General features: G+C 43.0%; 1 protein-coding gene across 1 annotated transcript in view; it reads left to right on the top strand.

Annotated features, from left to right (window-relative positions):
• The first annotated feature begins 5,998 nt into the window (after positions 1 to 5,998).
• rasa4 (RAS p21 protein activator 4) overlaps positions 5,999 to 20,035 on the top strand; it is a 253,310-nt gene continuing 239,273 nt past the window's right edge. Inside the window, exon 1 of the mRNA XM_043718928.1 lies at positions 5,999 to 6,270. Coding sequence (XP_043574863.1) covers positions 6,206 to 6,270 — 65 coding nt within the window. The 5' untranslated portion in view covers positions 5,999 to 6,205. The remainder of the gene's footprint in view (positions 6,271 to 20,035) is intronic.

Raw genomic sequence — 20,035 nt, 5'->3', positions numbered from 1 at the left:
TGGTCGTGTCGTTTCTTGGCTAGTTGATGTTCATGGATGCGGATTGTTAGCTGTCTTCCTGTTTGTCCTATATAGTGTTTTTTGCAGTCCTTGCATGGGATTTTGTACACTACATTAGTTTTGCTCATCCACAAATTCCATCAACAAACACATCGACCTGGACCCAATATACCGGCCACTGCAGCGGACAGCTGAAACTGACAACCGGAAGCGGCAGGGACAGGCCACTATAAATGCCGGAGGAAACACCACAGAAGCGCTTCACAGGAGGCTCCCAAGCACTGAGGATGTCACCTAGACAGGGGACGAAACGTTTGCAACAAAAATTTCCAGCTCGGCGAACAGAACCACAACAATAGCCTAATCAATGTCCTGTACAGCTGCAACATGACCTCCCAACTCCTATACTCAATTCACCGACCAATAAAGGAAAGCATATCAAATGCCTTCTTCACTGCCTACCTGCGACTCCACTTTCAAGGAATTACGAACCTGCACTCCAAGGTCTCTTTGTTCAGCAACACTCCTCACGACCTTACCATTAAGTGTATAAGTCCTGCCCTGATTTGCCTTTCCAAAATGTAGCATCTCACATTTATCTAAATGAAACTCCATCTGCCACTCCATTTGCCAATTGCTACAAGACATCCCTGCTCCTGTACTCGAATCCTCTCACTATGTAGGCTGATACACCATGTAGCTTCTTTACTACCTGATGTACCTACATATTTACCTTCAGTGACTGGTGTACAAGGACATTCAGGTATCGTCACTCCTCCCCCTTTCCCAATCTATCATCACTCAGATAATAATCTACCTTCCTTTTTTTGCTGACAAACTGGGTAACCTTTTATTTATCCATATTATACTTCATCTGCTATGCATTTGTCACTCACTCAACTGATCCAAGTTACAATGAAATCAGGATGCACTTACATTGACTGTCTGAGATGGTTGGCATTTTCCATCAGTTTTAGAGCATTATTCCCATTTGGCAACTTACAGGGTTTTGAGATCTTATATATCCGTCTTGAAGGGTTAACTCTGATAATTGAAGTTGTGTCATATTTAGTATTCGTGCAGATCTGGAAAATGGAGTACTGAGTCATTTTCCTGCACTTTTTTAAACCATCCTGTTTACAGTCTATTCCCTTGGGAAACAGTGAGAAGTAGTGCCAGGATTTGCAGGTCAGAAAAGGCTGTGATGGCAGTTCTCATTCTATGACCAAGATCATCTCCGTATCAGTCTATAGGGTCATCCTGAATGGTGGGAGGGTTTAAGGAATCATAGAAACACAGAAATTAGGAACAGGAGGAGACCATTCAGCCATTTGAACCTACTCCACCATTCAATATGATCATGGCTGATCATCCAACACAATCCCCTGTTCCTGCTTTGTTCTCTACCCCTTGATCTCTTTCGATCTAAGACTATGTTTACCTCTTTCTAGAAAATGGGCTTGCTCATGCATATCTGCAGCAGGTATGTGCAGTGAATAGAGGCAGGTCAAGCTGAGATGCTGTTTTCCATTTTGTGAGTGGAGGGCCTCAGGGTCAGATAGTTGAAAAGTGAGCAGTTGTATTGTAAGGAGCTATGGGGTGAGTTTTACACATGGTGTTCCACATCAGAGTAACAGATTGAATTCCAACCACCCTGAAAGACACTAATGTGCCCAGTGGCGCCCATACAGTTTTCTATTGCCAATCCTTTCCCATTGCATCTTTCTTTTCAATTATATCCTTTCAGGTGTTAGTGATGCTGTTAGCTCAATTGGCTGGACAGTTGGTGAGTGATGCCAACAGTATGTGTTCAATTCCTTGAAGGACTCTCCTTCTCAACCTCTCCCCACACCCTAATCAATTAAATGTATATTTAAAAATGCATTACATAGATCACAGTTATAATGGCTGTGTAATCTCTTGAGACTTGGTTCATGTAAGTGATGGATTCCAAACCTGGGATTCAGATTCCCTCCTTGACGTGCCTGCTGACAACAATTCTAAGTCTGCTCCTTTCCAATCACTGACTGATTCATTCCTCACTAAATTTCAAAATATCCTTATCACCTCCAGAGGAAACTCTGACAGAGATTAACTGATTATTTGAGCTGATTACACAGCCAACCTCCAAACTGCCAGCTTTATCCAGCTTTTTTAAGAACAAGTTGGATTTTATAAAAAGGTTATGAATATGCATTGCAATGATAGAACACTTGTATTTTAACATTCATTTTCTCCACTTTCATTATTGACTATTCTGATAGGTTGCATCATTACCAGAAATTAAGTTGATTCTGCAGTTTTGCAGTGAAAATATTTAGAAAGACATTGTGATAAAGTGGTAAAGGAAGAACTGATGCTAAGAATCTGGAAATTAATTTAGCACCAGAACTCAATGGGAGTAGGGCAGAGGAGGGGAAGGGGCAGGGGGAGGGGATGTGTGTGTAGGGATGATTTTCACAGCCTCTCTCCAGAGGGAGTGTGCTGAAACAGAGGGCAGATCTTTGCATCTCATTCTCACTCCCAGTATTGCAGCCAACATTGTCAAATGGGGCTTTCACATTGATGACCCATATACTGCCAGCCAATCTTCCCTCTACAATGAGCTGGGTGCAGCCTATTTACTCCAATGAATGGTGCCTTTTGCATACGTTTTGTGCATAAGTGCTGTCACAGTTTTATGTATGTTATGGCCTGTGAGAAGCCTGTGTGGTACTTTCCAGACAGTAATGTGCCCATACACAACTTACAGCTACCATAGCTGTCACCTGCAGGATTGTCTTAGTGTCTCAAAGAAAAAAATGATTGTTCTCTAATTGACTGTGATCAGTCCTAAACAAAAATAATCGACAGAATGTAAAATGACAAACACAAAATACTGTGGGTGCTCGAGATGGGAGTTGGACACAGAGGTAGGCCAATTGGCCTCAAACTTGCTCCATTATTCAACAAGATCATGGCTGCTCTTGTTGAGGTCTCAGCTCAAGATTCCCATCTGCACTCCTACATAAAAGAATTCCTCAATGTAATGACCGTCTGAGAGAAAACTATTCCTCCTTCTCTCCATCTTAAAAGGGAGGCCTCTCAATCTCAAACAATCTCTTCCACTCCTACTCTGTCCCCAGGGGAAAAACCATTTCCCTGGTATCCACCATATCCAGTGGATATAAGAATCCCTACTGTGTGGGAGCAGGCTACTTGGCCCATCGAGTCCATACCGACCCTGAAAAGAGCATCCCACCCCCTACATTTCCCGCGGCTAATCCACCCCCTAGCCTGCATACTACGGACAATGTCCCATGGCCAATCCACCAAACCAGCACAGCTTTGGACAGTGGAAGACAACCAGAGCAAATCCATGCAGACACAGGGAGAATGTGCAAACTCCACACAGTCACCCAAGGCTGGAATCAAATCCAGGTCCCTGGCGCGGTGAGGCAGCAGTGCTAACCACTGTGCCATCCTGAACCTTGTACATTTTAATGTGATTACTAATTTTGAAGATGAAGCATGGGGGTGAGGATGTTGGATGGTGTCATATTTAACTATGCCTAAAGATGTAAGGTTAGGTTGTTATCTCGTACAATCACACGGGTTTCAGCTCATTATCTCTTCAAGTGAGATGCTGTGTAAATTATGTGGTGAGTTGTAAGGGCTACTGATCCTTCTCACCGCTGATGGACCTACCAGATGTGAAGGCTCTGGCACCATACTTAAAGGCCATTTGGATTCATCTCAGATGCTGCAAGCCAGGACAGATGTGTGGGATGGGTCTGATGGGATGACCTTTTAATCCAGTCAGCCAGGAAGGTGATGGATCTACTCTCCGTGACCCTGTCCAGCGGCACCTGAAGCACAGTTTTGTAAACATGGGAGCAAGTTTAGCCTAAGGTTCACCTCAGATGCTGCAAGCCAGGAATGGTCCTTCAGGCTGTGCTGGTTGCCCCCATGAAACCAAATATGGGACCATAGACTAAACTTGCTCCCATGTTTACAAAACAATGCTTCAGGTCATGGAGAGTTGATTCATCATCTTCCTGGCTGACTGGATAAAAAGGCCATCCCATCAGACCCAGCCCACATGTCTGCCCTCACTCTCTTAAATGCCAATGAACAGAATCCTAATTAATCCATTATCCCCTCATACGTCAGTCTCGCCATCCCAGGAAACAATCAGGTAAACCTTTGTTGCATTCCCTCCATCCTTTCTCAGATAAGGAGACCAAAATTGCACACAGGTGTGGTATCATCAAGGCCCTGTCCCAATTGTACCAACACATCCCTGCTCTTGTACCTGAATCCTCACACTAAATAGGCCAAAACACCATTCACCTCCTATACCACCTGCTGTACCTGCAACACTTACTTTCAGCACCTCTCCCTTTCCCAATCTATTGCCATTCAGATCATAATCTGTTTTTACTAACCTCACATTTATCCACATTATACTACATCTGCAATGTAATTGCCCACTCACTCAGACTGTCCGAATCACAATAGAGCATTTCTACATCCTCCTCACAGCTCCGCATCCCCCTCCCACCCAGGCTGTGTTGTTTGCATGTTGTGACACTAAAGTTGACATCATGTGGGATCAGGATGAAGAAGCGATTCAGGTATCGGGTTTCCAAACTCCAGCCCAAGATACCTGTTCAATAAAAACATAAGAATGAGGAAACATAGCTCATACAATCCTGGAATCTGCTCCACTCTCTGATAACCCAAGGGTCAGTATGTATTGGCACTTCAAGTAAACTAGTGGCCCCACTTAGTGCTCTGAGGAGATAGGTTCAAATCGCAAAGCCCATGGAATTAATAATCACTTCACACATCTGGAATATAAATAATGCTAATAATAAATAAGGAAGTGGTAAGTTTGTGAAATTCTCTGCCACAGAGGCCTAAACATTAATGTTTTCAAGAAGAAATTATGTGTAATTTTTAGGACTGAAGGGATCAAAGGGATGAAAGAGAGAGCAGGAACTGGGTGCTGAGTTAGGTAATAAGCCATGATCTTATTGAATGGTAGAGCAGGATCGAAGGGCTCAAAGGCCTACTTCTGTTCCTATTTTCTAAGTATCACTCATGGGTAAAAAGCCATCTGATTCACTAATGTCCAGTAGGGAGGGAAATCTGCCTTCTCTACCTGGTGCAGCCCCTTCTTGTGACTCCAGACCCACAGCCATGTGGTTCACCCTTAACTGCCCTCTGAAGTGGCCACAGAGTCAGTCAGTTTGAGGGCACTTAGGGATGGGCGACACATGTTGGTCTTGCTGGCAATGCCCACATCCTGTGAAAGAGTAAAACAAAGCCACAGGATTTTCCCTAAGGTGTTTACACTTCATCTCCACTGTCTTCCTCTGACCCTGTCTGGTGCCCAAAAACACATCTCGAAAATAGTAAACACAAACTGAAAGAACTTTTGATGCTGTTAAGCAGAAACAAAAAAAAAACCCAGAAATTGCTGGAAAGGTTCAGCAGGTCGAGTGACCTTTCCTCAGAACAGAGTTAGCTTGAACTCTGATTTCTCTCCACAGATGCTACCAGAGTGTCTGAGTTTTTCCAGCAATCCCTGTTTCTGTTCCTGAAAATACCATTGTACCGAACAATCACACCCTCTGGATAGAGAACTCCAAAGGTTTAATAAGATAGAAATTCAATGACAAAATTCTCATTAAGGAGCCAATTCTATTTTCACAGTAATTTAACACGGTGGTTCTTTAGCTTAGACGAAATTGATTTTCTTACAGTTCCTTTCAGGGGAAAAAAAAACAGAATTAGAAATAGGAAGCTAAAAAAAAAATCTAGAAACTAACTGGCCTCTGATCCCTAGAGTGCTCTCTTTTACCGACTTAAAGGTTATCGGCTTTTTCAAAAGAAAAGGAACGTGGTTCTGTGGTCCTATTTTCTGATGTTTTCTGGCCAATCAGTTCCTCAGCTATCCTGTGGTACCGCCCCACTTTGAATGAAAGCAGCCGAATTAAAGTGCACATGGTGACTGTCAGTGAGAGCTTGGTCTGATCAGGTTGGCCGGGCTTGTGTGTGTCTGTGTGTGTGTGAAAGAGACAGATACCGCGCAGAGCTGTCCCTTTACCCTGTCTCCAGGCGCTGGCTCAGTGTCTCGCCAGTAAACTTTGAGAACGACTGACTCCCCCTCTACTTCTCTCTCTCTCTCTCTCTGTTGGAGTTTGTTTCGGAACTGGCCATGGCAAAACGCAGTTCCTTATTCCTGCGGATCGTTGAAGGAAAGAACCTACCGGCCAAAGATCTGTGAGTATGAGGCTGTGCGTTCGGGAGATCCGGGAGTTGGAGCTGCTGTTTTAGACAGGTCCTTGCATAAAGTGAAAGCAGAGAGGGTTTGAATTGTAGGATCATTCGTTTGCTGATTTCTCCTTTCCAAAATGAAACTGGAGCTGAGACTAAAAAGAAAATAACCTGGATGGGAAGTTCATCAGGCAGAATTTGGGATTTGTTCCAGACTGGGCTTGATGAATGTAGTCCGGAGTTAGATTCGGTGTGGATGTGAATTGGGAGCCGGGGCTCTTGCTCTGCCTCTGGGTGGTTTTGTTTTGCTGCATTGCTACGCTGCTGTGTGTCACTCAGCATCTCCCCCCCCGCCGTCCCCACTGACAGCTCCGGCTCCCCTCCCCAGCCCCTGCCCCAGGGCCGGCCACCCTTTTCTCACTGCCCTCTTGTCTTGGACCTGTCACACCGGGCCAGGAGCCAGAATCCCGGCGGGGTCCGGAGGAAAACCCGGGGGAACCGTGCCTCCTCCAGCTCCATTGTGCCGCCGCCCGTTCAATGGAGCTGTCCCTGGCTCTCTCTCTCTCTCTCTCCTGAAACTCCTTACTTGACCACTGAGTGCTGACCAACAAGTCTGCAACCTCTTCCATTCATAACCAACATCCTGATAGTTTTCAGCCAGGAACCAATCTTTTGCTGTCCCCCATTCTTATTTTTCACATTAATTCTTTCACACTTTTTAACTCTCCATGCCCTTTTCTCTCAGCTGTGTGTCTATCTTCCCTTTCTCTTTCCCTTGCTCTCCTCTCTCTGCCACTTCCTTCTCTCCCACTTTATTCTTCTCCCTTTGTCTCTATCTCCTCCCTTTTCCCTCTCTCACACAGGAGATTTTTTTTAAAAAAAGATAGTGAGTTGTGAAGAGAGAATAAGCGAGAACTTGGTCAGTGGATGAAGGAATGAATTAAAGGAGGTGAAAGCGATGGAGAGTCAGCACAGATGTGGCTCTGAAAGGAACCACTAATACATCAAACGTTCATGTGGTCCATTCAAATGAAAAACAACTAAACTAAATGATAACATGTTTATCAATGTTTATCCCCTGTAGTTCTCACTGCTGTCAGACTCAGAGGGATACATTATTTCTCTCTTCCCTACCTCATTTTGGAGTTGCAGTGGGGAACCCTTAAAACAATGATTCCACTAGGCGCTGTCTTAACTCCAGCAGGAGCCCACATGAAAGCACATAACTTCTGACTTTCTCTGGAAGACTGTGCCGAAACTCTATGGAATATAATATTCCTGCACAACGGGCAGATATAGGCAAGAGTGAGGACTACAGATGCTGGATATCAGAGTCAAGATTAGAGTGGTGCTGGAAAAGCACAGCAGGTCAGACAGCATCTGAGGAGCAGGAAGATTGACATTTTGGGCAAAAGCCCTTCATCAGGAATGAGGATGAAGGGCTTTTGCCCAAAATGTTGATTTTCCTGCTCTTCGGATGCTGCCTGACCTGCTGTGCTTTTCCAGCACCACTCTAATCTTGACAAAGGGCAGATATGTTTGTCATTGATGTAGCCTCATACAGCTGCATCAGAACTATCCTAATAATCTCTACTTAAGGTAGGTGATTGCCCAATGGTATTATCGCTAGACTATTAATCCAGTGACGAGAGTGGGGAGCTGGAAAAGCACAGCAGTTCAGGCAGCATCCGAGGAGCAGGAGAATCGACATTTCGGGCACAAGCCCTTCATCAGGAATCTAGTGACTCAGTTAATATTCTCGGGATTTGGGTTTGAATCTGGCCTTGATAAATAGTGGAATTTGAATTCAAGAATAATCTGGAAATAAGATTCTAATAATGATCACAAAACTCTTGCCATTTGTCAGGGAAAAAAACTATCTGGTTCACTTTAAGGAAGAAAATCTGCCATCCTTACCTGGTCTGGCCTACATGTGACTCCAGATCCACAGTGATATAATGGAGTCTTAATTGACCTCTGGGTAATTAGGGGTGGGCAATAAATGCTGGTTCAGCCGATGATCCGTGAATGAATAAAAATAAAAGTAGCTCTTTTTTGGAATCTCCATCAACAACAGTGTGCTGGAGGTTTCAAACAAAAAGGTATAGCCAAGAAATGTTTAATTGTGAATGAAGCATGGAATTCCAACAGACCATTTTCCATTCACTTCTTTTGTATCACAAAGTGGTGAGTCAACATGATTTTCAAAGAAATTACCTTTCAATTAAAGTCCCACTCTAGAGGCTTGAACACAAAGTTTAAGCTGACAGTTCAGTGCTTTACTGAATGACTGCAGTACTGATTAGATTCCCTACCGTATGGAAACAGCCTAACAAGTCCACACCGACCCTCCAAAGGATAACCTACTCAGACCCCTACCGTATATTTACCCCGACTAATGCACCTAACACTATGGACAACTTAGCATGGCCAATTCACCGGACCGGCACATCTTTGGATTGTGGGAGGAAACCAGAGCACCCAGAGGAAACCCAAACGTGGAATTGAACCCAGGTCCCTGGCGCTGTGAGGCAGCAGTGCTAACCACTGAGCCACCATACCACTTGTGCTATTGGCAATGCCATCTTTCTGTCATAACATTAAAGACTATGGGCCAAGTGCTGGAAGTGAGATTCATGTAAATTTAGAGTGCTGTGGTTTTTGTTGGTGTAGACTCATTGGACTGAAGGTCCTTTTTTGTTCTGTATTTTTCTATGATTCAAGCTATAAAACTTAAGGCTGTATCTGTCCACTTAGGCAAAATATCCCATGCACATCTTGAAGAACGTGAAGTACAGCAGACAGTTTGTCTTTGGTGCCTTGGCTAATATTTATCTCTTAACTGCTCATCTCAAAACTCACTAATCTCTTAACTGCTTTCAAACTGAAATGAATCATTGCTGCTCATGGGAGCTTGCTGTGCATAAAAAAGGTTGCCAAGTTATCTGCACTACAACAGTGATTACACTTCAAAAGTGCTTTATTGCTTTGGGATACCCTAAGGAATGAGAAGTACTATATAAATGCACATCTTTGTTCTTCCACTCGAGAAGGGTGGGGAGACAGGCCGTTAAAATTTTTAAGGCAGAAGTAAATAGATTCTTGTTAGGCAAGGAGAAGAGAATGTGGAATTTGTAAGAAACACATCAGCAATGAGCCTATAAAAAGGCTCCTAATATGTATGTTTGTATTTTCATTCTCGTATGACCTGTTTGGTACTCGTGGTCCAACTAAATCTAACTTAATAAATAACATCGATAGGAGAGTAATTCTGTTTCTGTTTGACTGTCGTGTTGAATCTTTGGAAGGACAACCAAGTGGGTGGCACGGTGGCACAGTGGTTAGCACTGCTGCCTCACAGCGCCAGAGACCCGGGTTCAATTCCCGACTCAGGCGACTGACTGTGTGGAGTTTGCACATTCTCCCCGTGTCTGCGTGGGTTTCCTCCGGGTGCTCCGGTTTCCTCCCACAGTCACAAAGATGTGCGGGTTAGGTGAATTGGCCATGCTAAATTGCCCGTAGTGTTACGTTAAAAGGGGTAAATGTAGGGGTATGGGTGGGTTGGGCTTCGGCGGGTCGGTGTGGACTTGTTGGGCCGAAGGGCCTGTTTCCACACTGTAAGTAATCTAATCTAATCTAAAACTGATTATTAGGATTGTGTCCCTCTGCTTTGTGTGGAGATCTCTCATCTGTGACAGATTTTCACCTTGGATATATGAGCTGGAAGATCTTAAAATGGAATCGATGCGCTGTATTCCAGTATGACATTCAGTATTAATACAAGCTTTGAGGAAAGGGAACATGAGTTTGAGCTAGTTTGAGGCAAGATAACTACACTGTTACCATGGAAACAGAAAATTTAAAGCACAGAAGGAAGCCATTTGGCCCGTTCTGAAAAAGAATGATCCTGATTAATCCCACTTTTCCGCTCTGTGGTTTACACCAATTTGATTGTACATTTAAATGCTTTTTAATGCAAGGTGGGTTTCTGCCTTTAACACCCTCTCAGACAGCGAGTTCCAGACCTACCAGCAGACAAACAAGTTCTACTCAACTTATAAATCAGCTCTGGACCCTCTCTAGTAGGATCACATCTTTCTTGTAAAGTAGCGACCAGAAATCTGAGCATGAATCTAGCAGTGACTGAACTACTATTTTATGAAGTTTTAACATAACCCCTTTGCTCTTACATTCTGTCTGTCAACTACTAAAGGCAAACATCCAGTAACTTTATTTGATGCCTGAGGTGAATCAGCTGCAATCTTGTTGAATGACAGGGCAGGTTTGAGGGGTGGAATGGCCTACTCCTGCTCCTATTTCTTAAGTCCTTACTCATCTATCCTGTTATCATCAGGGATCTGAGGACTTGCACAGGTTCCTCTGTTCCTTTACAATTCTCATGGTATCCCATCATTTATTTTGTACTCTTTTACCTTGTTTGCATTAACTCATCTTCTGCAATTTGAATTTCATTTGCCACTTGCGTGTCCACCTGAGCTGTCCACTGATATCTTTGTTGCGGTCTATAACTTACTTCCCCACTATCAACCATACAGCTAATTGTTTGGCATCAACTGCAAATGTCTTAATCATGTTTCCTACATTTAAGTTACTCATATATTACCACAAAAAGAAACAGATCCATGAATGATTGAGCCCTGCACAGCTCTGGTGGAAATAGCTTGTCAGATACAAAGACATGGAGCGATTTTGGATCAAACTCACCAATGACCCTTGAATCCTACAGGCTCTTACTTTTCTGATGAGTCCACCATATGGGTCCTGACATGCTCAGTGGCTTCCTTCTGCACTGTTACATAGAAAATAGGAGCAGGAGGAGGCCATTCAGTCCACTCCACCTTTTAACACTATCACATTTGATCATGCAACTCAGCCCCCGTTCCTGTTTTCTACCCGTACCCTTCAATCTATTTAGCCCTAAGAGTAATATCTAGTTGAAGGCTTTCAATATTTTAGACCATAAGACATAAGAGCGGAAGTAAGGCCATTCGGCCCATCGAGTCCACTCCGCCATTCAATCATGGCTGATGGGCATTTCAACTCCACTTACCCACATTCTCCCCGTAGCCCTTAATTCCTTGTGACATCAAGAATTTATCAATTTCTGCCTTGAAGACATTTAGCGTCCCAGCCTCCACTGCACTCTGTGGCAATGAATTCCACAGGCCCACCACTCTCTGGCTGAAGAAATGTCTCCACATTTCTGTTCTGAATTTACCCCCTCTAATTCTAAGGCTGTGTCCACGGGTCCTAGTCTCCTCGCCTAACGGAAATAATTTCCTAGCGTCCACCCTCTCCAAGCCATATATTATTTTGTAAGTTTCTATTAGATCTCCCCTTAATCTTCTAAACTCCAATGAATACAATCCCAGGATCCTCAGCCGTTCCTCATATGTTAGACCTACCATTCCAGGGATCATCCATGTGAATCTCCGCTGGACACGCTCCAGTGCCAGTATGTCCTTCCTGAGGTGTGGGGACCAAAACTGGACACAGTACTCCGAATGGGGCCTAACCAGAGTTTTATAAAGTCTCAGTAGCACAACAGTGCTTTTATATTCCAACCCCCTTGAGATAATTGACAACATTGCATTCGCTTTCTTAATCACGGACTCAACCTGCATGTTTACCTTTAGAGAATCCTCAACTAGCACTCCCAGATCCCTCTGTACTTTGGCTTTACGAATTTTGAGCTCAACCACTTTCTGTGACAGCGAAATCCTCAGGCTCTCCATTCTCTGGTTAAAGAAATTTCTCCTCATCTCAATTCTAAATGGAAAACTCTGTTTCCTTGGTTCTGGACTCCCCAGTCATCGGAAACATCCTTCTAGCATTTACCCTGTCTAATCCAGTTGGAATTTTATAGGTTTCTATGGGGTCACCTCTCATTTTCTAAACTCGAGTAAATATAGTCCTAATCAATCCAGTCTCTCTTCATATGTCAGTCCTGCCAACTTAAGAATCAGTCTGATATCTCTTTGTTGCATTCCCTCCATAGCCAGAACATCCATTCTGTGATTGTCAAAAACCTTGCTAAAATTATTTGAGGGGATTTGAAAATGATGGTCAAATCTTTTGCCATGGCTTCCCTTGCTTTCTTAGAGGAGTGGTATACACTTCGTGGACTTCAGTTTATCTACATTCAAATATTCTAAGTCCATTAATAAATTCTCTCTGGTTATGTTTATGCTATCCAATTTTCACAGTTATCCTTCTTGGCTACAATGTCTGCATCATTCCCTTTTAGTGAAGCAGCATAAGGTATTCATTATAAACAATTCCCCTGTCTCCTGGTTCCACACATTATCTTTTGGGTCTCTTACGGGCCCTGATCTTTCCTTAGTTATTTTTTGGCTCTTTATGTAAAGATTTATAAAGCATCTTTACTTACCAAATTTTTTTTTATGCCCTTCCTAGATTTGTTTTCATACATTCCTTTTAAATGTCAGCCCGACACATCTCTGTTCCAGGCTTCACTTTGTATACTCGGATGGCAGATGGGTGTTGAGATTTGTGAGTTCAATTGTGTTTTTATTTGTAGGAGGATATTGGTTCTGAAACTTTTTTATCTCCTTCTTGAATACCTAGCACTTAAATATCCTCAAGAAACTGTTTCCAGTCCATTTTTGGCAAATTACATCAGATTAATAAAACTGGTCTTTCCCAATTTAGAAAGTGTATGCTTGGTTTATCTTTGTCCTTTAACATATCTATGCTAAATCCAAGCGAATGACGATCACCACCACCAAACTGCTCTCCCCTTCCAGTTGATCAGCTTTATCTTCTAAAAATCAATCCAGAATTTACCGCTTTCTTATATGAATTACTACAAAATGGCTAGAAAGGTGATCCTGGATGCATTTTGAGGTTGCTGTGCCCTGTTTATCTTTCACATTGAGGAGTAATATCACTGACTAACATCACGAGGCCAGACTAATGCACAAAGGTCATTAATAAATCTGGAATATAATGTTAGTCTCCGTAATAGTGCCACGAAACTAACATCGAGTTCACTACTCTCCTTCAGGGAAAACAACCTGCTATCCTTACCTGGTCGGACTTAGTTGTCACTTTAGACCCACAACATACGGTTGATTCTTAACTGGTCTCTGAAATGGCTGAGCAGGCCACTCAGTTGGAGGACAATTAGGGAAACAAATGCTAGCCTTGTCAGTGATGCCAACACCCCATGAAAAAATAGTGAAAGAAAATGTTGAGAGAGTTGACTGCCTTAAAATAACTGTCCTATGATTTCTGAAATTCTTGGCAACTTGTCTACTTTCAACAGAATGATTGCACCTTTTCTTTTCTTCAGTTCTATGTCCTCATTTGATGTGCCTTCTTGCTTATCACCCCTTGCCAGATTTTATAAAACTAATATTGCAAACCTTCCCTTGTTGCCTGACACCCTCTTTATTCTATCTGAAACCTCTACAATCAGAGATATCAAGCTGCCATTCCTCCACTTAGAGCCATTCTTTTCTGTAATAGTTATGATATCATACTTTCCAGATTCTATTTGTGCCCACAGTCCATCTTGCTAATTCACTAGATTTGCATTAAAATGCTTAGCACGTCATTAAAAAACTCCTTTCTTGTCTTTTCTGCCTTACTCAGTTTCTGTTTTCCATTTCGAATTTCTTCTTTTGAATCTGTGCTCATTCATTGCACACCTAGCTCACTATAACTGCAACACTGGCATTAACCTGACAATGTTTAAAATTGCTGAAGTATAAGGTGGCTCAGTGATTTAGTGGTTAGCACTGTTGCCTTACAGTGCCAGGTACCTGGTTTCAGTTCCACCTTCAGGTGCCTGTATGTGTAGGGTTGACACATCTTCCCCATGTCTGCGTGGATTTCCGCTGGGTGATCCGGTCTCCTCCCACAGTCCAAAGGTGTGCAGGCTAGGTGGATTAGCGCTGGGAAATGTAAGGTTACAGGGATGGGGCAACCCTGGGTGAGATGCTCTTCGATGGGTTGGTGTGGACTTGATGGGCTGAAAGGCCTGATTCCACACTGTAGGGATTATATGCTGCTATATCCTGTGCACAAAAAAGCAGGAGATATGCAATCCAGCCAACTACTGTCCTTTTAGTCCACTCCTGACCACCAGCAAAGTGATGGAAGAGGTCGGCACCATACTGCAAGGAAATAACCTGCTCGTTGATGCTTAGTTTGGGTTCTGCTTGAGCCACTTTGGTTCCATACCTAATTAAGATCCTTGTTCAAACATGGCCAAAAAAGCTGAACTCCAAAGGTGAGGTGAGAGTGACTGCTCTTGACCCAAGGCACATTTAATTGTGTAAGGCACCAAAGAGCCCAAGCAAAGCTGGACTGATCTGGACTTAAATAGGAAAACCTTCTGCTGGTTGGAGTCAGAGATCACAGTGGAAGATAGTTGTTGGATACTAATCACCTTAGCTTCAGGACATTTCTGCAGGGTAGTGCTTTAGGCCCAACATAGAGTCATAGAGTCTTTGAGATACGCAGCACGGAAACAGACCCTTTGGTCCAACTTGTCCATGTCAACTGGATATCCTAATGCAATCTAATCCCATTTGCCAACACATGGTCCATATCCCTCTCAACCTTTCCTGTTCATATACCCATCCTGATGCCTTTTAAATGTTGCAATTGTACCAGCCTCCACCATGTCCTCTGGCAGCTCATTCCATACACGTACCACTCTCCATGTCAAAAAATTGCCCCTTAGGTCCCTTTTAAATCTTTCCCATCTCACCCTAAACCTATGCCCTCTAGTTCTGAACTCACCCGCCCCAGGGAAAAGACTTTGTCTATTTATCCTATCCATCCCCCTCCATTATTTTATAAACCTCTATAAGGTCACCCCTTGGCCTCTGATGCTCCAGGGAAAACAGCCCCAGCCTGTTCAGCCTCTCCCTATAGCTCAAATCCTTCAACCCAAGCAACATCCTTGTAAATCTTTTCTGAACCTGTTCACATTTCACAACACCCTTCTGATTGGAAGGAGACCATAATATTCCAAAGGTGGTCTAACCAATGTCCTGTACAGCCACAACATGACCTCCCAACCCCTATACTCGGTGCTCTGACTAATAAAGGAAAGCGTACCAAACACCTTCACAATCCTATCAGTATGTCTGAGACAAGAGTTTCCTCAGCACACATTGTTCCACTGGGGTCACTGGTTAGTGACCAGGCGTGGGAGTTGTTACAGATTACTCAACAATCTGACTAAGGCTGAAGGGACCACCCACTCTCCCTCCCAACTGCATCTCTCTGGCTGAGATAAACTCACTCAGTAACAGAATGAGGGAATTACTGATTTGAGGGTCTCAGTTAAACACTGCATTGAGGCAAGGGGAGGTTTACCTTAAAAGTTCTGTCTTTGGATTTCCATGTACATAAAGGAATATGAAGAGGCCGACCAGTTCTCATCCCTTTTTAGTTACCACAACCACAAGTTTAAGGTTATAAAATTACTACAAAGTTATGTGGATACTGGAGATCAGGAAATAAAAACAGGAAGTACTGAAGAAACTCTGCAGGTCTGGCAAAGCCTGTGGAGAGAGAAAACAGAGTTGATCTTTTAATATCAATATGACTCTTTTTTGAAATTCCAGAGTTTGACACAAGAATGATACTGGACTTGAAATGTCGGCTCTATTTCTCTCTCCATTGATTGCTGAGTTTCTCCCTCTGAAAAACTTGCTCTTTCCTGTGGAGAATGTCTCCCCTTTTGGGTTAATCTCTTAAATTTTAAAGTTTGATTCTATTCTGATCATGTTGCTTGAGCCAAGTTCAGTGACTTATTACAGGAAGATTGGAAGGAAAAGAAAAATCTTGTCAGGTCAGAGTTTAGATTTTAATAGATGTTGCAGTTTTCATATTGGATAATAATGCTCCATTGCAGTGACATGGTTGAAATATACGGGCACATCTCATTGGTAAACCCCTGCTTTTCCATGGAGCCCTGTTTCTAAAGTCTGGGACATAAATTACATTCTGTCGAACTATGCAAACCACAGGTCCATCTGCAATTGGGCCCATGAATAATGTGCATACATTTTAAAGACATTATTTGGTTTCAGCCAGAGGAGAGAAACACACATCACACACTGATATTTTTCACTCCTTTACTCTTTGCCCTTAGCTACATCACTACAACCTCACCATTTAGTGCACAAGGTTAAGTTGCCATAGTCATCTTCAATTGCTTCATCAATGACCTACCCTCCATCATAAGGTCAGAAAATGGGGATGTTCATTGTGCAATTATCAATGTTCAGCATCATTAGCGACTCCTTAAATATTGAAACATGTCCATATGCAGCACAACGTTGGCAATATCTAGGTTTGGGTTGAGAAGTAGTAATTGCCAGACAATGACCATCTCCAACAAAAGAGAATCTAACCATCATCCCTTGCTGTTCAATGGCATTACCATTGCTGAATCTCCTATCAGTACCATTCTGGGGGTTACCATTGACAAGAAACCCAACTTGATTTGCCAAATAAATATTATGGCTGCAAGGGCAAGGAACCCTGGAATGAAAACTCCCACCTTGACTCTCCAAAGCCTGTCCATCTCTTATATACAAGTTAGGAATGTGATAGAGTCTTGCTGTCTAACCCAGATGAATGCCTTTAACAACATTTAAGAAGCTGTACACCATCTAGGATGAAGCAACCTACTTGATTGATACTTCATCTCCAAACATTCATTTCCTTCACCACTGAAACACGACGACAGCACATTTCAAGATGCGCTCTTGAAATCCACTGCAGAAAACCATTAGTACCTTTGGTATTCTGAATCAAAGTCCTGGAACTCTTTTCCTAACAGCACTGTGATTAGGCCTGCTTCTCCAATAATTCTAACCCCCTCCCCCCCCCCACACACACATACATATACACACACACACATAGTTCAATAACTCTGGAAGGCAGTTCAGCACTAACTTTGTGCTGGCAATAAATTCTGACTTCAGGCAGTGATGCCCACATTTCATGAATAGACGTAACAAAAATTACCTCAGCAGCTCATCTATTCACCTGCACTATCCTCCTGTCTCTGTACTCACTAACATGTGGCGCTCGGATTAATCTAAAGATTATGTCCTTTTGAGATCCTTCTTTTTAAATGATTTTGCAAGCTCCTCAAAATCTGCCTGCAGAGCTCATCCCTCATTCTACCCTTGTTGTTGATCGCGATAAGGACTGTGACCCACTGTCACTTTAAGAGTGCAGTCACATGACAGCTTGGCTACATCATCGGCCATTTTGGTCGGGAGGCAGCTCAGTCGAAGCTTGGTGCCTGCACAGTGAGTACCTCAACCATAATGCTCCTGCCCTTGAACACCTCGACGCCCTGCTCCTTAATGGAACGTAACTCAAGAAGAAAACAGACAACCAGGATAAAAAAAACTGCTTTGAGATCAATCGCGGGTGGATCCACTGATTTGAAAAACAAAATGGAATCGTAGTCCCCTGGGTAGACCTAGGAGGCACTTGGATGTTAAAAAAAAATTAAAAGGCACAGTTAAGAAAATTATTAAAAAGAAACTGAATTCAACCCAAGGAGGTGAACAGTGCAGAAGAGATGGCCACATGCACTACCCTGAAGAAAAGCTGGGAGTAATGAGTACTTTCCATTGGAGAGAGACGTTGAAAAATGTGGTGCTGGAAAAACACAGCTGGCCAGGCAGCATCCGAGGAGCAGGAGAATCGACGTTTCGGGCATAATTCCTGAAGAAGGGCTTATGCCCGAAACATCGATTCTCCTGCTCCTCAGATGCTGCCTAGCTTGCTGCGCTTTTCCAGCACCACACTTTTCAACTCTGGTACTCCACCATCTGCAGTCCTCACTTTCTCCCATTGGAGAGAGACGATCTGAGATAGGAGTGAAAGAAACAGGCTACCCCAGGAATAGCTTCTTCTGAATGGGAGGCAGCAAGGTTGTGCATTGTGCTATAGCCCTCCCATTTAAATAAAAAGGGTGGGGATTTTTGGGCCTGTGGGACCGTATGTTGGAAGTGCAAAGAGTTAGAACTCCACACAGAGAAATTTAATTATTTTGTTCAAGCTTCCAAGATAGAAGCAGCTTTAGTCATCCCAGTGTTTCTGGGAGGGACAGTGGATAACACTCCTGAGGAGTCTGGTACAGCCAGAGAAACTAGGTTCCAAAAATGAAGAAATAGTAGGAATGCCTCATAACTGTTTTTCCCCAAAACTCATTGGTGATTGCTGAAAGGTTCAGATTGCACACACAAAACCAACATGATGGTGTATGTATCTCCCAGATCATAGCAATTTTAAAGGAAAAAGTAAAATTTGGCAAATTTGCAGACAACTCTAAAGATTCTGTCAGAGACTGAGTGGTGTGTGGTTTAAGATCTGAAGAAATCCAGATTTGGTTACTGATGGAAAGGGTTGTAGACTTAAAGAAAGCAATGGATCTAGCAGCACAAGGAAGCTCAACAGCTAAGCCCAAGTATGACAATCCACAAAATGGTGGCTAAGAGGCAAGTACCAACACAGACTCAAAATTGCTATTGCTGTGGATAAACAGATCATACAGCAGCAAATTGCATATAAAAGACGCTGTATGCAGAAACTGAAGCAAAAAAGGGCAGATTAAATAGGTGTGTTTGTAGAAGAAACACAACGAACATACACCAGAAGTAGAGAAACAGATGAAAATCTGCATTATACATAAAGGGCATGAGGAAAGCACAGACTCTCAGTCCGAAGAGTAGCTGTTATTAAAGATGCCAGCTGTTGCTAGTGACACTAACTAATACTGGGCCATTCCCTTACTGAATGGCAAATCGGTAAGAATGCATGTGGACATGAGAGTGGTGGTTTCAATGATACCTAAAAGTACGAATCAAAAGCAGCTGAGTAACATTGTGCTGCAATCCTCAAAAATTATATTCAGAGCGTACAAAGCTGAAGTCTTTAAGGGGCTGTCTCAATGTGAATGTACAGTTAGTTATATGGTTAGTCTGGATTTGTCCTTTAATGTTGTCAAAGGAGTAAGGTTATTTGGGTGGAACTGAAAAATAAGAAAGGGATGATTATCTTATTAGGATTGTATTAGAGACCCCCTAGGTGAAGGGGTAAATGTAGGGGTATGGGTGGGTTGCGCTTCGGTGGGTCGGTGTGGACTTGTTGTGCTGAAGGGTCTGTTTCCACACTGTAAGTAATCTAATCTAATCTAATAGTCAGAGGGAAATTGAGAAACAAACTTGTAAGGTCTCAGCTATCTGTAAGAATAATACGGAGTTATGGTAGGGAATTTTAACTTTCCAAACATTGACTGGGTCTGCCATAGTGTTTAACGCTTAGATGGAGAGGAATTTGTTAAGTACATACAAGACAATTTTCTGATTCAGTATGTGGATGTACCTACCAGAGAAGGTGCAAAACCTGACCTACTCTTGGGAAATAAGGCAGGGCAGGTGACTGAGGTGTCAGTGGGGTAGCACTTTGGGGCCAGCGACCATAATTCTATTCATTCTAAAATACTGTTGGAAAATGATGGACCAGATCTAAAAGTTGAAGATGAAGTTCTAAATTGGAGAGAGGTATTAGGCAAGAACTTTCGAAAGCTGATTGGAGGCAGATGTTCGCAGGTCAAGGGATGGCTGGAAAATGGGAAGCCTTCAGAAATGAGATCACAAGAATCCAGAGAAAGTATATTCCTGTCAGGGTGAAAGGGAAGGCTGGTAGGTATAGGGAATGCTGGATGACTAAAGAAATTGAG

Source organism: Chiloscyllium plagiosum, chromosome 28 (genome assembly GCF_004010195.1).
Source record: "Chiloscyllium plagiosum isolate BGI_BamShark_2017 chromosome 28, ASM401019v2, whole genome shotgun sequence".
Classification (NCBI taxonomy): Eukaryota; Metazoa; Chordata; class Chondrichthyes; order Orectolobiformes; family Hemiscylliidae; genus Chiloscyllium; species Chiloscyllium plagiosum.
The sequence above is the reverse complement of the archived record's forward strand: the minus strand, read 5'-3'. Positions and strand labels throughout refer to the sequence as shown.